Below are 19,813 nucleotides of genomic sequence, written 5' to 3'. Positions count from 1 at the left end.
TTGCACAAGTTTTTTACAGGTTGGTGGATAATGATTGATGCTGCCGTGGTGTACCCTAAGCCAGAGCAGTTAAACCATGCCTTTCACACGTGTGGTGTGTTCTCCACATTGGCTTTCTTCATGTAAGTATGAAAATAATTCTTAATTCAAGATTGTTTTCCAAAAAACATGTTTTCCTTATAGTTTTTAATATCTGGAATAACCTTTTAATAATCAATGGATTCTTCTTTGACATGATAAATATATATTTTTCCCCATTTTATTAAGATTTTAAAAATCAAGAATGAGTGTTGAATTTAGTCACATATCTTTTTAGCATCTATAGATTATCACATGATTTTTCTTCTTATAATATTGTTAAACTGGTCAGTACTGTATTTTATCAGTCCCAAGATTATTTTTTATATTTGAATATTTCTGAATATGGGAGTGCTTCTTATAGTCAGTGTTACCTTATAATTACAGTTGATTTTATATATATGTAAATTTTGGTGGTGGGGAATAAGAGGGTGGGGGGAGAGAATCTATTTTTTTTTTAAGATGTTTATTTATTTATTTGAGGGAGAAAGTGCAGGCACATGGAAAAGAGCCGAAGGGAGCAGAGGGAGAGGCATAAGCGGACTCCACGCTGAGCAGACTTGGGGTCATGACCTTGAGATGATGACCTGAGCTAAAATCAAGAGTCCGATGCTTAACCCACTGAGCCACCCAGGCGCCCCACAATTGATAATATTCCTTTTTCTTGGTGGTAAAAAAAATAATCATGGATCATAAAAAAATCAGTGGCATCTTAGATTTAATGAAATATGTTACATTTCTAGATTGTTTTTTAGAGAATCATTCCTTGAGTATTGTAACACATGGAACTTTTAGCATGGAGAATAATTTATTTTTTTGTGTTTGCCAGTAGCTGACAGGAGGGGGGATTGGCCTCTAATGAGATTGGCCTATGGCTTTTCTTTTTTATTAAATCATTTTTGGGCTTAACTGTTAAATCTCACTTCATAAAAGAGTTTGGAAACTTTCTGTGGATATCTTTTATTAATTTTAAAATATGTTAAAACGTTAAGATTACATAACTTCCTTATACTGTAAAGAGTTATAAAAGTTAAATTGTGGGGGTACCTGGGTGGCTCAGTGAATTAAGTGTCCAACTCTTGATTTTGGCTCAGGGTCATGAGATTGAGCCCCCTGTTGGCTCCACACTGGGGCATGGAGCCTGCTTAAGATTCTCTCTCCCTCTCCTCCTGCCCCTCCCTACCCTGCTGGTGCGCTCTTTCTCTCTCTAAATAAATATTTTTTAAAAAGTTAAATTGTAGAAGGTAGAACTACTTACATCTATGAAGGGTGCAGAGAAGAGGCTTTTCTACTATACATACTATACTATCTACATTTCTACTATAAATGCACCTTGCTCTAACAAAAATGGGAAGAGCGTGAGTAAAGTGGGCCTGTTTATTATACAGACATCAAATGTGTGACTTTGAGAAATGGATCAGAGAAAATCACTTGACCTTTAACAAAAAGAGGAACTTAACTCTTGATTAATGAGAACCTTAAAATACGATGACTCACCCTGACTCATTCATGTGTAAATGTAAAATAGGCGAAGAACTCAGAAAATTGGCCCCTCTTTCATAATCTCTGGAGACAAGTGATAGTAAATTCTTCTTTTTTTTTTTTTTTAGTGATAGTAATTTCTTAAAACTAAGTATGTTTTCTGGGTGAAGTTTAGGTAAAGAGTTCTGTAACATTTCTATCCACGAGAATATTTGTTAAGTTAAAAAGAAATGTTCAATTATCCAGATACTGACTTTAATTAGGAGATGTTTCTCTTCGAAATGATATATAAACATCTGTGACTATCTTAGCAGCATCAAAGCTTAGGAGATGATTTTGTGTTGTTGCAGGATAAATGCTGTGTCCAATGCTCAGGTGAGAGGTGACAGCTATGAAAGCGGCTGTTTAGGAAGAACAGGTAAAGGCACTTTGAGTTGTCAGTGTACACTGGCAAAGAGGAATTTATCAGCAGAAAATAAAAGGTCTCTTTATATAGGCCTAGTTATGATTGTATATAATTGTTAAGATTACTCCTAGAAGTTCTATTTTAGTCATGTTTTACTGCTCATAGTATATAAATAAAATGTTATTATTTAAAATCAATGGCTGTTGGAATCCAGGTTACTCCTCTGGCAAAGCTAATGATGGCTTTAGGGTTTAATTAATCAGTTAATCAATTCAGTCATGTAATTACTTAGATGCTTACCTAGTTTAGTTCGCCAGGGTATTAGTTTCTGTAGCCAGCAGAAAGATGATTCTCTTTTTTTTCCTCTTCCCAAGTGTGGCTTAACCCCTTTTAATTTGTTTTTTAAGTCTTTATTCAGTTAATTGTTAGAGCAGGTGTAGTGCTGCTCACATATTCCATATGAATATGGGAATATGTGGCTGTCTTTGATATGCATAGCATGTATTAAGTTAATGGTGTTTCCATTGTGACTCATTCTTAAGACAGCTGCAGAAATGAGCGGAAATCCTAAAGCCTGTTCTTTATATAGGTGCTCGAGTTTGGCTCTTCATTGGTTTCATGTTGATGTTTGGATCACTTATTGCTTCCATGTGGATTCTCTTTGGTGCATATGTTACCCAAAGTAAGTATTTATTTCTCCTTTTTATTTCTTTTTTTCTTAAATTAACTAACTAATTAATTTTACTCCTCTTTTATTTCATAGAGATTCACATACGTCTTTTACATGTAGCGTAGTCCGTTAGCTCCACCTGGAGTAAAATTTAGTGTAACTATTCACTTAGCTTGAAGATACCTAAGTTGTTTAATAAAAGCTGTTAGTGGGGTCGCTGAGTGCAGTGGGATAGCTTGGTTGTGGAATCTAAGCCACTGACAAGACCAGGTAACTCTCAGCCATTTCTAGTGCTTCTGATTACCTTCTTTACCTTGGACAGCCAGGCTGTATACTCGAGGTCCATTTACTGAGGGTTGTAAGTGGTAAAGTGGGAAATCTGTACAGCTCTACAATCCCATATACATAATCCTAAAATCCACAAAGTGCTGAAAGTTAGGTTTCTCATAACCAGATTGGCAGCCAAACCTGACCTAAGTTGACGGGGGCTCCTTATGGTCTTTATTCCATTGAATTGATATTCAGATGTTTTCTTGCTAGAATGTGGTTGTATTTCCTTGTGGAGGCTGGTCCCAACAGAGCTGGGCTGCTATGTTGTATTTCTGCCCTGCATCACCATTCCTACATGTGAAAATTTCTGAATTCCAAAACATACCTTGCCTCGAGAGTTTCAGCTCAGGGGTATAAACCCCAGTATTCCACTGAGATGTCCTCTCTCCAACCCAGCCTGGAATTTTTAGGCATAGGTACAGGGGAGATTTTTAGGGGTAAGACTGAAGACATGACTGTAGCCTTCATGCAGAAACCTGCTCACTCACTCAGTGGAGTGAGCTCACAGTGCACCATCCTGAGTTTTGTGGCTACTCCAGGCACCATGGTTTTCCTCCAGGGTGGGGTCAAAAGGCAGGATCCAGTCTTAGAAGAACCTGCTTTTCTCTCCCTTCACTTCAAAGACCAGGAGTCTGTTTCAGATAACACGTAACACCACTTACTCATCTTCTGATCCTTCTACCCCTGCAATCTCTTTGTCTAACTGCCGCATGGCCTTGTCCTTACCACAGCTGATGTTTTAATACCCTTGATAGGACTCCTTCAATTCCTAGCTCTATCTTTGAAAATTTTTGTCTTTCAGCACAAAATAACTTATTTCCTGGAGCACCTGGGGGGCTCAGTGATTGAGTGTCTACCTTCAGCATAGGTCATGATCCAGGGGTCCTGGGATCAAATTCCACATTGGGCTCCCTGCTCAGCGGGGAATCTGCTTCTCCTTCTGCCCCTCCCTCTGCTTGTGTGCGCTCTCTCTCTCTCACATGCTCTCTCTCAAGGAAATAAATAAAATCTTAAAAAAAAAAATAAGTCAGTACAAGTGGTTGACTGCTGTTTAGATAATATTATTCATCAAATATATCTAAAATGTAGGGGTGCCTGACTGGCTCAGTTGGAGGGACAGTGTACAACTCTTGATCTCAGGGTTGTGAGTTTGAGCCCCACGTTGGGTGTAGAGATTACTTGAAAGAAAGAAAGAAAGAAAGAAAAGAAAGAAAGAAAGAAAGAAAGAAAGAAAGAAAGAAAGAAAGAAAGAAAGAGTTATTTTAATTAAAAATACTAATGGAGGACACAGTTCTAGTATGAACCTCATGTAAAGGAAAGTGCTTTATTAAAAACGGCTTTATTAAGATATAATTTGCATTTCAAGTAATTTACCCCTTTAAAGTGTATGTTTCAGTGTTTTTATTTTTTTTTTATTTTTTTTTATTTTTTTTTTTTATTTTTTTTTGTTTCAGTGTTTTTAATATACCTAGAGACGTGCTACCATCACACAATCCAATTTTTTTTTAAAGATTTTATTTATTTGAAGGGGACTGGAAAGCATAAGTCAGGGGAGGGGCAGAGGGAGAAACAGACTCCCCCCACTGAGCAGGGAGCCGGATGGCAGGCATGATCCCAGGACCCTATGCCGAAGTCAGACACTTAACCACCTGAGCCACCCAGGCACCCCACATTCTGATTTTAGAACGCTGTCATCCCAGAAGAAACCCCTTACTCATTAGCAGTCACTTCCATTACCTTCTCCACCAGCCCTAGATAACCACTAATCTGTCTTTGTAGATTTGCCTATTTCATATAAATGCAATCATATAGGGAAGTGTGTTTTAAGCTCACTCTGTCCCTGACTCTAAGTACTATTACTGATTTCCTTGGAAAATCTACTTAGTGACTTCAAGCAACTGGTGGAACTTTCCAGTTTCTGTTATGAAAATGGGCATAAATTATCATTTCTGGAAGGTGTGTAGGGAAGTAGGAAGTTTGTAAAGGTTGTGCAGTCATTGGTTTTGTGTGTTTTTTTTTTAAAGAACTAGTACACAATGAGAAATTTCTCAATTGTGGGGATGCCTGGGTGTCTCAGCAGTTGAGTGTCTGCCTTTGGCTCAAGGCGTGATCCCCCGGGGTCCTGAGATCAAGTCCCGCATTGGGCTCCCCACAGGGAGCCTTCTCCCTCTTTCTGTGCCTCTGTCTCTCTTTCTATCTCGCTCATGAATAAATAAATAAAATAAAATAAAAAAAGAAATTTCTCAGTTGTGGATTTCATCTTTTTATTTGTACAGCAGTGCTCATTATATATACTTTCCTGTTTATAAATTGAATATGCTTTTGCTTCAGAGAGCATTTCTGACACATATTTCAAATCTTTTGTTGTGCAGATTTTCTTGACCTATGACTAATCATAATAGCAGCTAACATTTACATAGCACTTTATGGGCCAAGTACTATTCGAAGCACTATACACACAGTCATACATTTCTCATACTCTGTGGGGTAGGTGATGTTATAATGCCCATTTTACAAATGAGGAAACTAAGGCATAATAAGACTAAATAATTTGCCCACTATAAGTATACAGATTATTAGACTACTAAATCATCAAGAATTAAATTGTATCTTTCTTACATTTTTTTTAAGATTTTATTTATTTATTCATGAGAGATAGAGAGACAGAGACATAGGCAGATGGAGAAGCAGGCTCCCATGGGGAGCCTGATGCGGGACTTGATCCCGCCTGGGATCCTGGGATCACAACCTGAGCCAAAGGTAGACATTCAACCACTAAGCCACCCAGGCACCCCCATTTTTGTATTTCTATACAATAGTTTTCCCCCCACCTTTTCCATGGGGGTTATATACCAAGACCCCCGCCATGGATGCCTGCAACCATGGAGAGTACTGAACCCTACCTGTACTCTGATATCCCTATACATGAGAAGCTATGATAAAGTTTGAGGAGCTATGATAAAGTTTGAGGAGCTATGATAAAGGTTGAGCACAGTAAGAGATTAACCACAAGGACTAATAATAAAATGGAACAATTCTAACAGTATACTGTAATAAGTTACATGAATATGGTCTCTCTCTCAAAATATCTTGTACTATAATCACCCTCTCATTCTGGTGATGATGTGAGATAACAACACATCTGTGTGACTAGATGAAGGGAGGTGAGTGATGTAGCTTTAGGCTACTGGTGACCTACTGATGACCCATCAGGAGGATCATCTGCTTGATCGAGGATAAGTGAAACCTCAAGAGGCAAAACTGCAAATAAGGGCAGAGCGAGCTACTGCTGCTTCCTTAGCAGCTCTCTTGCAGCTACAAGCAAATAGGAATCGCCTTAGACAAAAAAGAGAATCTACGAAGTTCACTGTCTTTTATCCAGAGTGAGAATAAGATGTTTTGGGAGAATAAGATGGATATTTTCTTCCTAAAGTTTCATCATAGATAATGAATAATAGCCGTATTTTATAATATACAGAGTGTGTCATTGTGAGTGGCACAAATACTGCACCACTGCCATTTGCCTTTTGCAATCTTCTAATCTGTTTTTACTTTGTATGTGCAGATACTGATGTTTATCCAGGATTAGCTGTGTTTTTTCAAAATGCACTTATATTTTTTAGGTAAGTTGCCTAATTTCTTAACCACACCTAAAGCATTTACAGAAATCTCACTTCATTATAAGAGCAGCATATAGAATGAAACATGTATAAATCCTTTGAATTAGTTAACAGTGTGTAGAACTTCTTTGAAAAGGTGAAAATTCCACTGTTGTATAAAGGGGCATATGTAAACTATTTAATTGGGGTCCTGCTCTGAGCTAAGAGCTCAGCTGGATGATTTATATATGTTGCCTTTGCAGTTCCCATGTAATTGTCTAAAATACTACTTACAAACCAGGTGATGCTCCCATTTTATAGATGAGGAAATAAGGTTCAAAGCCTACTTCGGGACACCAGCTAGTAATTGCAGAGCAGAGACTTGAACCCAGACTACTCTTCCATAGCCTATTAAAAACCATACCAGGTTTTATTAAAAAAAAAAAAAAAACAGAAATCAGATTTAATATATGTTATTATCATGTCATATACAAAACTGGTTAGGAAATTGAATTTTTGATTAAGTATTTAAGAAAAGTAAATAAAAAAACGAAGCAAAAGTATTTTTCAGGGGCAATCTTCTAAAAAAACCCTAAAATAAAGCTCATGGGGCACCTGGGTGGCTTAGTTGGTTAAGCATCTAACTCTTGATCTCAGCTTGGGTCATGATCTCAGGCTCATGAGTTTGAGCCCCACATTGGAACTTACTAATAAAAATATTAAGCCCATATCCTATGCTTTTCAGAATGAATGTCTTTTAACATAAAAATAAGTATTTTAGGCATCCACTTATAAATTTATAGCCCTACCCCCCAAATCATTAAGATCTAAGCGTTGAAGAACTTTGTTTTTGTCACTGTTTTAAAGCAACCTGATTATTATGTGCTGAGATGAAGCCTTCTGCATGTTTATTCTGTTTGGGGTTCATTGAGTTTCTTGGATCTCTCTGTGGGTTTCGTTTTCATTGAATTTGGAATCTTTTCAGCCATTATTTATTCAAAGATTTTCCCCCCGTCCATCCCACTGTCGTCGGAATCCATATATACTGGGCTGCTTGAGTCATTACCCCTAGTACTTCGTCCTTTTTTGGTTTTTGTTTTCTGTGTTTCATTTGGGACACTTGCTATTGTTATATCTTTATGGTCACACTAGTCTCCTCTCCTGCAGGTGTCCACTATCACTCCTATCCAGGGGTGTGTCACCTCAGACACATGGGTTTCATCTCCATTTGCTTGATTTTCCTTATTTCTCCTTAACATGCTCACACTCTCCAGCACCTTCTTGAACATAGGACGCATGTTTATTAACTGTTTCAGAGTTCCTCTGTGTCAGTTCTGAGTCTCTGCTTGTTAATTTCTACTCTCTTTATTTTGGGTCTTTCTCCTTTCAGTTGCTTCTTCACATGCAGCTGGTTGTGGGGGTGGGGGCTGGATTTTTTGGCATTCCTTTAAACATTTTTTATCTTCATCCTGGGTGCACTTAGGTCACTCGGAGACAGTTCGATCCTTTTGAGTCTCGCTTGTAAGCTTTGGAGGACAGAGCCAGAGCTGCCCCAGTCTAGGGGTGACATGTCCCCTGACTAAGGGGGTGCATTTTATGCACCATCGATTCTGAGGCTTCCCACTGCTTAGGAGGTTGGGAAGTCTTCCCAGCCCTGTGACAGCTCTGGGACTTACTCCTTCCCTCCCCTTGAGTAGTTTCTTCACATTCATCTGCTCATCAGTTCTCAGCAGAAGACTCAAGGGGAGTCTCCTGCATGTCTCCCTCTCTCCTTAGCCGTGTGTACTCTGCGTCACGGACTCTAGCCGCTTTGGCCTCTCTGAACTCTCAGCTCCGTCCCCTCCGTTTAAGGAGACCGCTGTGCTCTGCTCTCTTACTGCATCGTGGCCTGGACACTTGTGGCTTTCAAAGATGTTTGATGGTTTCTGCTGTCTTGTAATTATTTCCTGGCATGTGACCAACAGTCCTTTGGGGATACAGTTAAGTTTTCCTGAAGACATCTTAGGCACTGTTTAGAGTTTCAAGATCTTAGATCTTCAAGATCTTTCAAGATCTCAGATATCAGATCTTGAAACTCTAATCTAGGGACTCCTGGGTAGCTCAGTGGTTGAGCATCTGCCTTCAGTTCAGGTCGTGATCCTGGGGTCCTGGGATTGAGTTCCTCATTGGGCTCCCTGTAGGGAGCCTGCTTCTCCCTCTGCCTGTCTCTGCCTGTCTTTCTGTGTTGTTCATGAATAAATAAATACAATCTTAGAAAAGAAAAGAAAAGAAAAGAGAAAAAAGAAGAAAAAGAAAGAAAGAAAGAAAAACTGTGCTCATGTGCCCTGGCTACTGCATTAACTGAATGCTTAGCTCAGAGCCTGGCAAGTTAACCACCCTTCTGTGTGCTTCCTCTGTGCTGGGCCTTTCTAAGTAGCAGAGTGTGGCTCCTATGTCTGTGGCCACTCTTCCTCTGCTTCCTTTGCAGCTGGCCCTCCACCCACTGGCTACTAACTTTGGAAGTTTCTTACGGCTCAAGTCCAGGCCTCTTCTCCCTCAAAGTGAACTCCTTTATGCTCAAGACCTTGATTACTGCATATATGCCAATGAGTCACAAGGGTCTGTCTCCACGTCTGAACCAAGTGTCCACTTTCCTCCCTCTCCTGGGTGGCTGACATTTCAAATCCAACACATCCCGTGTACCCACAGCTCAACTTACGGCCCCAGCGTGCCCTACCTCTGTCCCCTGCACCCTCCCTCTTCCCCCTGTACTTCACCAAGATCATTTCCACCCTTCCTTCAGATCCCAGCTCAGCCGCCACTTTCTCAGGAAGACCTTCTCGACCTCTCTAGCTACTTCTGTTTCACTTTCTTGGCACCAGGTGTGTTGCCTTTACAGCATTTTTTTTGCTGTTGAAATTTGATGGTCTTCCTCAGGCTCTCAGCTCTGCTCGTGAGTACCATTTGCTTTGCTGTGACTCCAACATTCCTAGAACTTAGCTAGGGCCCGCTGCCTAGCCAGTCCTCCGGGGACGGTAATTATATGGTAAATGAATGAAGAAGTGCGGCCTGGTCTGTTTTAGGATTCCTCGGTTATCATAGCCCAGGTATGACCTAAGCCCAGCGATGTAAAGTGGCCCTCATCCCTGTGCTATGAGAAATGCCTCTTTTCCTTACAGGTTTTCTATCTAATAACTTCCCAGGCTTTAAGAAAGTCTATTTAATCAACCAAGCTTAGCCATCAAGGCCAACAAACTGCTGTATAAAATGAGCACATTCAGACCAGTACCACTGCAGTCTTTATTTTTAGAAATTGATCCAGAGGAACCAGGGAGATACCTGTCAAAGCATGCTTAGAAAGTGACTTCTTTGTTGCTCATTCCCATGCACTGTTTCCTCATGATTTCTTTTAATATCTTTCTAGCACTCTGATCTACAAATTTGGAAGAACTGAAGAGCTTTGGACCTGAGAGCACTTCTTAGAGCACACTTCCTTTTCTTTTGTTATATTTGTAGATAAGTTTTCTTCCCTCGACATGATTTACACATTGCCAAACGGGATAGATTGTACATTAAATGTTCTGTTTCTTTACACTTCTGTGCTCTGAGTTTTAAAATAGTTTGATGAAGTTTCTGTGCTTTTTTAAAAAATCATTTAATAGATTGTTAATATGTATATAATATAAAACTATATGGATGGGATGATAAGAATCAGTTTTTTATTCCTAAAGACTTAAAAGCTTGATCTATTCCTTGAGCCAGGGTTATATCTTCATGTCATTTTAAGAGTTAACCATTGTGTTTTAGTATCTTTAATTTCTGAAGATGTGCAAAAAAAAAAAAAAAAAAATACAGCTCCATGTACCTGAAATAAGCACTGAGCCATTAGAAAGGATATTTCAGCAAGTTGTAATTTATTTTGGCTTAAAAATGAGATTTTTTTAAAGGAAAGGTGTTTGTTCATATGTATTAAAGAAGTGGACTTTTATATGAAGATTTTTTAAATGCCTGAAGGACCAGTTTGAAAGCCTCTTTTAAAGACAATTCCTCCAACGTGACTTTATTTGAGAACGAATAATATGAGGTCAAATAAGCTCAGCTTCATATGGTTAATGTGAAAAGGCTGTAAGGCAGCTCAGCAACATGCTTCTTGTAAAAGCAGCTCCAGGGATCCATCTAATGGGATTCTCTTTTGGCAGGCTGTTATTTTCTGACATTACAAAATTCAGCATCAAGCAAGTTTGAGACAATTGCAGTCTAAAAGCATGAACCATATAACAAAAACTGGAATAATTAGTTTCAAGATAAAGCACTTCTTCCCAAAGGGAATCATTATGACCTAGTGAAAAATTAGGCATTTCTTCCACTTAGTTACCACCTGCAAGTGTCTCTCTGCGGTAGCTCTTGCACTTTGGGTGAACTCTTCCTGCAAAATATATCTTTAACCTGAAAGTCCATATTCCAGTCGAAACCTCCTTTTGCTGAGTTTGAAGCACTTTTTTTGCACCGTGTGTATTCCTAGGAGAGATGTCAAAGCGGTGGTTGGGTCCTTATTGCTATGTTTGCTTTATAGAGGCTTCGTGTTGCACTTTTTTCCTCCAGAGGGATTATACAGCACCTTTTGTTGTAAGACAGAATAATAGCAATGGTATTAATATGCAGCTTCTAACAAGCCTTATTTTGATTTTACCTTCTCTCCTCTCTGAGAGGATTTACCGTGCACAGAGTATGAAGCGGTTGTGGAATGCTGTGCATTTGTCTAGACGCCTTCTTGTTTCATTATTCCTTCCAGTGTCAGTTGTCTTGCTTCCAACAACTTGTAAGACCATTTACTGGTTGCCACTCTCTTGTAACGTGTTGCAATAAATATTACTTCTCACACATCCCAATATTGTGAAATCATTTGGAGAAAACAAACCATAAGAATCTGCTTGTTCACTTTCAGTTATTCGAGTGGACCTGGTCAAAGAAGCAGTTTCTCTTTGTGACATAAAGAGAAATAGGTTATGCTCAGACTCGTAAAATGCTAGTATGAAGGCTAGCGAAGGGCATGCCGGAAGACCAACTGAAATAGTGGCTGTTGTCTCTATTCCTGATTCTGGCATGAATTTGTTTTGTACTTGTGAGCAAATCACTCAATCTTCCTCTGTTTACTCACTTAAAAAAGGCGTGTCTGGGGGGGTAATGTTCATACCCTTACAGGTATTGTAAGAAAAGATGGAGCCCTCTATAATCATCTAAAAATACATGAGGGGCACCTGGGTGACTCAGTTGGTTAAGAGTACAACTCTTGGTTTCAGGTCAGAATCTCATGGTTGTGAGATTGAGCCCCCCATCGGGTTCCACACTCAGTGTGGAGTCTGCTTTAGATTCTCTCTCCCTCTCTTTCCCCTCTTCTCCTTCCTGCTCACTCTCTCTAAAATAAATTTTAAAAATCTTAAAAAAAAATACGTGGGTTTCCCTTAATAGAAAGTTCTCCCTGTTACACAGGTTCAATGGCTGTGAATTTGAGTGTCTTTTGGTGTTTTTAGGTAGACCAGCATTACCAAAGCATTCTGTTTTATTATACTGCTTCTTAGATCCTGGTATTCCTAGTGGTGTTGCCACTATGAAAAAAACAGTCTAAATGTTTCTATTATATAAATTTTGATATGTATCAACATAATGAAGTAGCAAGGTTGAACTGGAAAGATTGATGTTAAGTCACATTTGCATTATTGCATTAAGTAACATTTGCATAATTTTTGCTACTTGAGCAAGAGCCTCACCCATATGTTTGACATTGAACTCAGGGTCTGAACATTTTTCCACAATGGTCATCATGTCAGCTTCATTGTTCCATCTTACTTTTTAAAAGATTTTATTTATTTATTCATGAGAGACACACAGTGAGAGAGAGGCAGAGACACGGGCAGAGGGAGAAGCAGGCTCCCTGCGGGGAGCCCGATGCAGGACTCGATCCCAGGTCTCCAGGAGCAGGCCCTGGGCTGAAGGCGGTGCTAAACCGCTGAGCCACCCGGGCTGCCCCATTGTTCCATTTTAGATTCAATTACTTAACATGAAATCATCTCTGCCAATCTTACGAATTTATCCCAGTTTTTCCTGTATCCTCTTGTCATCACACTCTCATTTTGATTCTGTTTAAAGTTTGTACAGGTTTGAGGCTACTTCAAGACAATCTCAAGTAACAACCTATTAAATCCTGAGGGAGAAACATCCTATGTTAATTTTATTCTCTCAACAATTAGACACATTTTGTGGTTAACAGAGGGCGCAGTTAGGTTAGAGCAAGCTCTTCAGTGTATCATCTGTCCAGACAGGAAAAATTAAAGTAGAAGCTACTTGATCTAGAAATTCTTATTTAACTTTGTTGATTGTTTTTCTTAATTCTTTGATGGAAAACAAAGGAATAGGGATGCCTGAGTGGCTCGGTCCATTGGGCATCTGCCTTCGGCTCAGGTCATGATCCTGAGGTTCCGGGATTGAGTCCCGCATCAGGCTCCCTGCTCCCTTCTCTTGCTTCCTCTGCTGCTCCCCCCACCCTTTGCTCTCCTGCTCTCTTCCAAATAAATAAAAATAAAATCTTTAAAAAAAAAAAAAACAACAACCTACGAAGGAACAGCTTGGAGTGACTGGTAGTTTCGGTGTTTTTCTGGAGATTTATGGGGGAAAAATCAAGGTATACTTTGATCCTGGAATAGATCTTCACCTTGAGGGAATTGTGGCAATTTTTGCTTTCGAAAGCTAGGCTTTATGATAGTTCCGTTTTCTTAAACATGAACACAGTTATATTTTCTTTGATACTTAGACGGTCTTTACTTTTCTTAGTGCCCCTTCTCAGTTTCATTGCAAACAAGCCCAAATAGGAGCACCTGGGTGGCTCAGTGGTGGAGCGCCTCCCTTTGGCCCAGGGCATGATCCCAGAGTCCAGGGATGGAGTCTCACATAGGGCTCCCCACAGGGAGCCTGGTTCTCCCTCTGCCTGTGTCTCTGCAACTATGTCTCATGAAGAGATAAATAAAAATCTTTAATTAAAAGATTAATTTAAAATATAAAAAAGATCCTTAAATTAATTAAAGATTATTAAAGATTACTTATTAATCTTTAATTAAAGGATTTTATTTCTTCATGAGAGACACAGAGGCAGAGACACAGGCATGAAGAAATAAATTTTTTTTTAATTAAAGATTTGTATTTATTTATTCATGAGACACAGAGGCAGAGACACAGGCAGAGGGAGAACCAGGCTCCCTATAGGGAGCCCAGTGCAGGATTCGATCCCCGGACTCCAAGATCACACCCTGGGCCAAAGGGAGGCGCTAAACCGCTAAGCCACTCAGGCATCCCAGAAATAAATAAAATCTTAAAAAAAAAAACAAAACACCCAAATATTTACTCCACCCTCCTTCTCCCTTTCCTTCCAGACCTCCAACTCCCAAACTTTCCAAATCCAACCCTCGTCCCAAATCGGTAGGTCCTGTGAAGTCTCCTCAACACCGGATCAGCGATTGTTGCTCCTGGGGGGGGACCCAGGGTTAGGTTCACCCCTGCCCGCGTCTTCCTCACACCCTCCGAATGTAACTTCAGCTCACGTGTGTCTCTGTTGAAAACCACATTCTTGAACATCGTTGATTCCTTAACCTTGACCTCAAAACTGCACTACCTGGACCTCGACCTTAAAACTGCACCACCACTCACGCCTGAAGGCAGCTTCCCAAGACTGCTGTTCTCTCCGAAGGCCCATCCCTTGCGCTTGGGAGCCCAGGGGGGCACTGGAGGGCCACCGCGCTGGGGGCCGGTCCGCACGGCGACATGGGCCAGACCCTGGGCCGGGAGCAACGCGGCTCTAAGTAGGCTGCAGGCAGGGCCCTCACTCCCGGCCCCAGAGCTGAAGCCACAAACGAGTCCCCCGGGGGCCCGGCCCGGCTGGCATCACGCCTGGCAGGTGACTCAGTCGCTGGCCCCTGGATGCACCTGCGCATGTGGCCTGGCATTGCCCCGAGGGGGAGCAACAAACCCATAAGGTGGCAAGTGGCCCGGCTTACAAATAACGAACATCGGCCGCAGCTACAGAGCTCCCGTCGCCCTCATTTTCCTCCTGCACCGTGTCCTTTTTCCACCCTCACTCCTCTCGCGGCCGTTTCTCTGCGCTCCGTGCTCTACCGCGGGCCTCTCATGTTAGGTCCCTACTTCCTGAGGTCACCTTCCTGCTCCGCTCTGAGCGCTGACGGTTACGGAGAAGGTGGTTTCTGAATCTGCATCCAGCCTCACCCGCACCAGCCCTGTACTCAGAGGGTGGGGGGGGACGAAGCAAGAGGCCGCTCCAGGCTGCTAGGTGGCCAGGTGTTTACAATTATGTTTCTTTCATTCATTCATTCATTCATTCATTCATTCATTCATTCATTCATTCATTCATTCATTCGAGACAGAGAGAGGCAGAGACACAGGCAGAGGGAGAAGCAGGCTCCATGTAGGGAGCCCGACGTGGGACTCAATCCCGGATCCTCAGGATCACCCCTCAGCTAAACTGCTGAGCCACCCGGGCTGCCCTAAAATTATGTTTTAAATGATTTTAGAGGGAGAGGAAGAGGGAGACAGCATGAGAGCATGAGCTGGGGGAGGGGCAGAGGGAGAGGGAGAGAATCCAAGCAGACTCCCCTACTGGGAGGCTCAGTTGGATGAGCAGCCAACTCTTGGTTTTGGCTCAGGTCAGGATCTCAGGGTGGTGAGATCGAACCCCACATGGGTCAAGCAGACTCCCCTCTGATTAATGCGGGGTTCGATCTCACCACCGTGAGGTCATGGCCTGAGCCAAAACCAAGAGTTGGCTGCTCAACCAACTGAGCCGCCCAGGACCCCAGGTGGTGGGTTTAATAAGCAAGGAAACTTGCACACGAGGCCTGTGGTGGGCGGCAGCAAGGCGAAGGGTTCTCCACACCTGCCCTAACTCTGAGTCTTAAAAGTTGATAAAGAGGCCCTAACCAGGTTCCATCATGTGCACTGCACAGGTGCTCTCAACACCCCATCACCATCTCCAGGCCGTGTCCTTGGAGCAGCTCTGGGCGCAGGAAAGGCAAGAGGACCCCATTCCAAGGATGGGGAGAGAGTGAGGAGCCTCCAAGTGCTCGGATCCAGCTCTTGAGTCAGCTGGCAGTCCCATCTTGTCAGTGACCTTCCCCAACAGACGTTGTGTCCTACGTGTTGTCTCATTTCACTCTCAGTTTGGAAGCAAGAACTTTCATCTGGAGAGGTTAAGGAACCTGCCCTCAGATTGGGGTCACAGATCAGGCCCTTTGCTCCAGAGTGCAGGGCCCTGGGCTTCCCTCAGCCAGCATTCCCCATGCTACCCTATGTGCCCCCTGCCCCTGGTGTTCCTTGAGGAAGACAGGTGTTGTGGTCCAAGAAGCTCGGGAATCCTTGGGCTGAACCAGGTTAAAACATTTCTGTAAAGTTTTTTCATTTTTAAGATTTTATTTATTTGAGAGAGAGAGAGAACATGTGCATATGGACAGGGGAAGGAGAGAGACCCCACACTGAGCCAAGAGCCTGATACAGGGCTTTATCTCACAACCCCAAGATCACAACCTGAGCAGAAACCAAGAGCCAGAAGCTCAACCAACTAAGCCACCCAAGTGCCCCTGAAGTTTTTTATTTTTTAAAGATTTTGTTTATTTATTCATAAGACAGAGAGAGAGAGAGGCAGAGGGAGAAGCAGGTTCTATGCAGGGAGCCCGATGTGGGACTCAATCCTGGGACTCCGGGATCACGCCCTGGCTGAAGGCAGGCGCTAAACCACTGAGCCACCCAGGCGTCCCCCCTGAAGTTTTTTTCTTCTTAAAAGCCTTGTATAAAATATGAATTGCATGTTTTGAGGAGAGAGGTGTCAGTTTGATGGTTCCATACTCGAGACTTGGAAATTTGTGTCCTAGAACACCTTGAGAAAGAAAATTTGGAGAAACTGCTGTGATGGTGGCTTTAGAAGAACAGATGGAACCAGGGAAGTCCTCAAGGGGAGAGGGGAGCTCCAGTGTGGATGCTGGGGCCTCGGGAAAAGCCATCGGCTGGCCTGACATGGAGGATAAAAATTTTGGGCACAGAGAAAGGAGGAGGGATACTTCACATGGGACTCTTCCTAGAGATTTCTGGTTTTGGGGTTGGGCTTCGTGGGGAACCATTCATTTATATTTAGGTTGGTTACTCATCCCTAGACCTGGCCCCACCACGTATTCGCTCTGTGATCCCAAGGCTGTTTGCCCATCTGGAGGTGTTTGAGGATTCTCATACAATCTCACTCATATGTGGAATTTAAGAACCAAAACAGGATCATAGGGGAAAAGAGGGAAAAAAATAAAACAAGATGAAATCAGAGAGGGAGAGAAACCACGAAAGAGTCTTCATCATAGGAAACAAACTGGGGGGGCGCTGGAGAGTGGGGGGCGAGGGGAGGAGGTAACTGGGTGATGGGCATTAAGGAGGGCACGTGATGGGATTGCGCACCGGGTGTTATATGAGACTGAAGAATCACTGACCTCTACCTCTGAAGCCAATAATACATTATATGATAATTAATTGAATTTAATTTTTTTAAAAGAGAGACAGAGAGAATGAACACTAGCAGGTGCCTAACTTAGTGCCTGGAAACAGTTAAGTGCTCAATATCAGCAGGCCCTTATCTCTCCCGGATGGCTTTGCCTGAAGGGAAGGACGTTTCCTTCCTCTTTCGAGAGCTGTTTAGCCTCTTGGCACAAGGTGGCGTGCCACCGTAAAGAAAAACGTCCGGAGTCCCTTGCTTTTTCGTTTTGTTTTGTTTTGTTTTGTTTTGTTTTGTTTGGAGCCTGCCCCCTGCCTATCTTTTTGTAACAGTTTTCACACAGCTTGTGCCACTTTACATAGGGTTTTCAGATGGTAATCTATACCTCTTCAAAGTATTTTAAATTTCTACAAGTAGGTGCAGCAAGGGGAGGGCAGGCCTTCCAGACACTCGTGGATTATGCCACAAGCACCAGTCTCTGATTTGGGAGCATCTATTCCAGGTACCAAAAAGTGGTTCAGGATTATGTTGAGTGTATGTACCTCCCTGTTCTGAAAGTTGTGAATTTAGAGATTGATGAATTTGGTTTTGTTTTGTTTTTTTTTTTACTGAAATAATTCCAGACTTACAGGAAAGTTACAAACCTTTATCTAAAAAAAAAAAATTTTTTTTAAAGATTTTATTTATTTACTCATGAGAGACACAGAGAGAGAAGCAGAAACGTAGGCAGAGGGAGAAGCAGGCTCCTTATGGGGAGCCTGATGCGGGACTTGATCCCAGGACCCCGGGATCACGACCTGAGCCAAAGGCAGGTGCTCAACCACTGAGCCACCCAGGTGCCCCCATGACCAAGCATTTTTTTAAAAGCATTTTTGAAGAATGCAGATGCTTGGTTTGTAGAATGCCCCGCAATTTACATTTGTTTGATGGTCCCTTACGATTACAGGTTGTGCATTTTTGGCAGGAATACCACAAAAGTCATGTTTGTTATGTTTTAGTCCTTTGTAATTAACTTAGATAACCTATGGGGACAGAGACTGATTAACTTGATAAATCAAATAGAGCAAACTCATATATATATATATGAGTTTATATATAAATATAAATATATATGTGTGTATATATATATATATTTTTTTTTTCTAACAGCATTTTGTGGAATTGAACAAGAGTAAGTGGCCCTGTGACAGGGCAGGTGGGATATACATTTGTGTGCAGCAAATTATAATCTTTCCCTTACATATATAAATGCTTTTCATCTGGTTGTAGATAAACCCAGATGCAGGGGACATGGGGGTCATGAGGGAGGTAGGGGGTTCAGCTGTATCCTGAAATCAGCCGGTTTTGGGGCCCTCACATCCCTGTTTCTCTCCGGCCAGAGCACAGCACTTTCATCTTGTACAAAACTTGTGATATTATTTCATTATAAAAAAAGGAACATTCTCATAGAAAATGTCTGGGGAAAAAAAAGAAAACAGTAGAGAGAAATTCATGTTTAGATGAGCAAATAGATACTTTAGATTTGCAAATAGCTACAGTAGAGAGAGCAGCTAGACATGGGCAGTGGTGGCTTCTCTGGGTCCCCCAATTAGTAGGAAAAGGGGGACAGGGGGACCCCCAAGGCTTATTCATACACATACCCCTAGTTAAAGCATAAACTCACTTGCAAAAGATATTAACTATTTTTCCTTGTAACTGAGTAGTGGTATGAATAATAATTCATAATGAATATGAATGAGCCTTGTTTCATTCATTCAGGTGTTTCTACCCTGGGATGGAATTCTAGGCAGGGCGGCTCCCTGTCTTCCCGGGGGGCTGGCCAAGAGCTGGCACTGCCCAGAGCCCTCCCCAGCAGCAACAATCAGCTGTGGGGGCCCAGGGCACTAGCACCCACTCTGACCAGCTGGCCAGCCCTCCCCGTGGAGGCGGCCTTCTCCCCTCACCTTGGCCAGAAGCGAGGAGGAAGGAATCCCTTCTACTGTGCTCCCATCAGGGAACCCTTGCTTTTTCTTTTTCTTTTTTTTTTAAGATTTATTTCTTCATGAGAGACACACTGAGAGAGGCAGAGACACAGGAGAGGGAGAAGCAGTCCCATTGCGGGGAGCCCGATGCGGGACTCGATCCCAGGACCCCAGGATCACACCCTGAGCCGAAGGCAGATGCTCAACCACTGAGCCACCCAGGGGCCCCAGCGGGTCTGTGAGCTGCACAGGAGAACACGGGTCTCTGCATCCTGGGGCACTGCCTGGCTGGCTTCTCACTCCCACCAGACGGCAAGGACAGTTTGGGATGTTGTCATCTGAAAAAGAGGCTTTTTGGCATAGAGCAAACCGATTTGGGGGGGAACCTTGGGGTTCCTCATAGAGATATTGAGTTGTTTTCCAGTAGCTGAAGGGGGCAAAACGAGGGGCTCTGCAGATGTGTTAAAACATTAAGGACAGGGGGCACCTGTCTGAGGTGGCTCAGTCAGGTAAGCATCTGCCTTCAGCTCAGGTCATGACCCTGGGATCCAGCCCTGCATCAGGCTCCCTGCTCAGCACGGGGTTCTGCTTCTCCCTCTCCGTCTCTGCTCCCCACTTGTGCTCCTCTCCACCCCGTCAAATAAATAAATAATAAATAAATCTTTAGGGACACCTGGGTGAATCAGCAGTTGAGCGTTGATTTAAAAATGGCAAGTTAGGGCAGCCCCGTGGTGCAGCGGTTTGGCACCACCTGCAACCTGGGGTGTGATCCTGGAG

General features: G+C 42.4%; 1 protein-coding gene across 5 annotated transcripts in view; it reads left to right on the top strand.

Moving 5' to 3' along the window:
• Positions 1-11,427, top strand: part of TMEM50B (transmembrane protein 50B) — a 55,623-nt gene extending 44,196 nt beyond the window's left edge. For all 5 annotated transcript variants that reach the window (XM_025449859.3, XM_025449860.3, XM_025449858.3 and 2 more), the window contains 5 exons: positions 10-122; positions 1,911-1,978; positions 2,556-2,648; positions 6,532-6,589; positions 9,969-11,427. In XM_025449859.3, the coding sequence (XP_025305644.1) occupies positions 10-122; positions 1,911-1,978; positions 2,556-2,648; positions 6,532-6,589; positions 9,969-10,014 (378 nt within the window). In that variant the 3' untranslated portion in view covers positions 10,015-11,427. The remainder of the gene's footprint in view (positions 1-9; positions 123-1,910; positions 1,979-2,555; positions 2,649-6,531; positions 6,590-9,968) is intronic.
• Positions 11,428-19,813: the final 8,386 nt, after the last annotated feature.

Source organism: Canis lupus, chromosome 31 (genome assembly GCF_003254725.2).
Source record: "Canis lupus dingo isolate Sandy chromosome 31, ASM325472v2, whole genome shotgun sequence".
NCBI classification, from domain to species: Eukaryota; Metazoa; Chordata; class Mammalia; order Carnivora; family Canidae; genus Canis; species Canis lupus.
The sequence above is the reverse complement of the archived record's forward strand: the minus strand, read 5'-3'. Positions and strand labels throughout refer to the sequence as shown.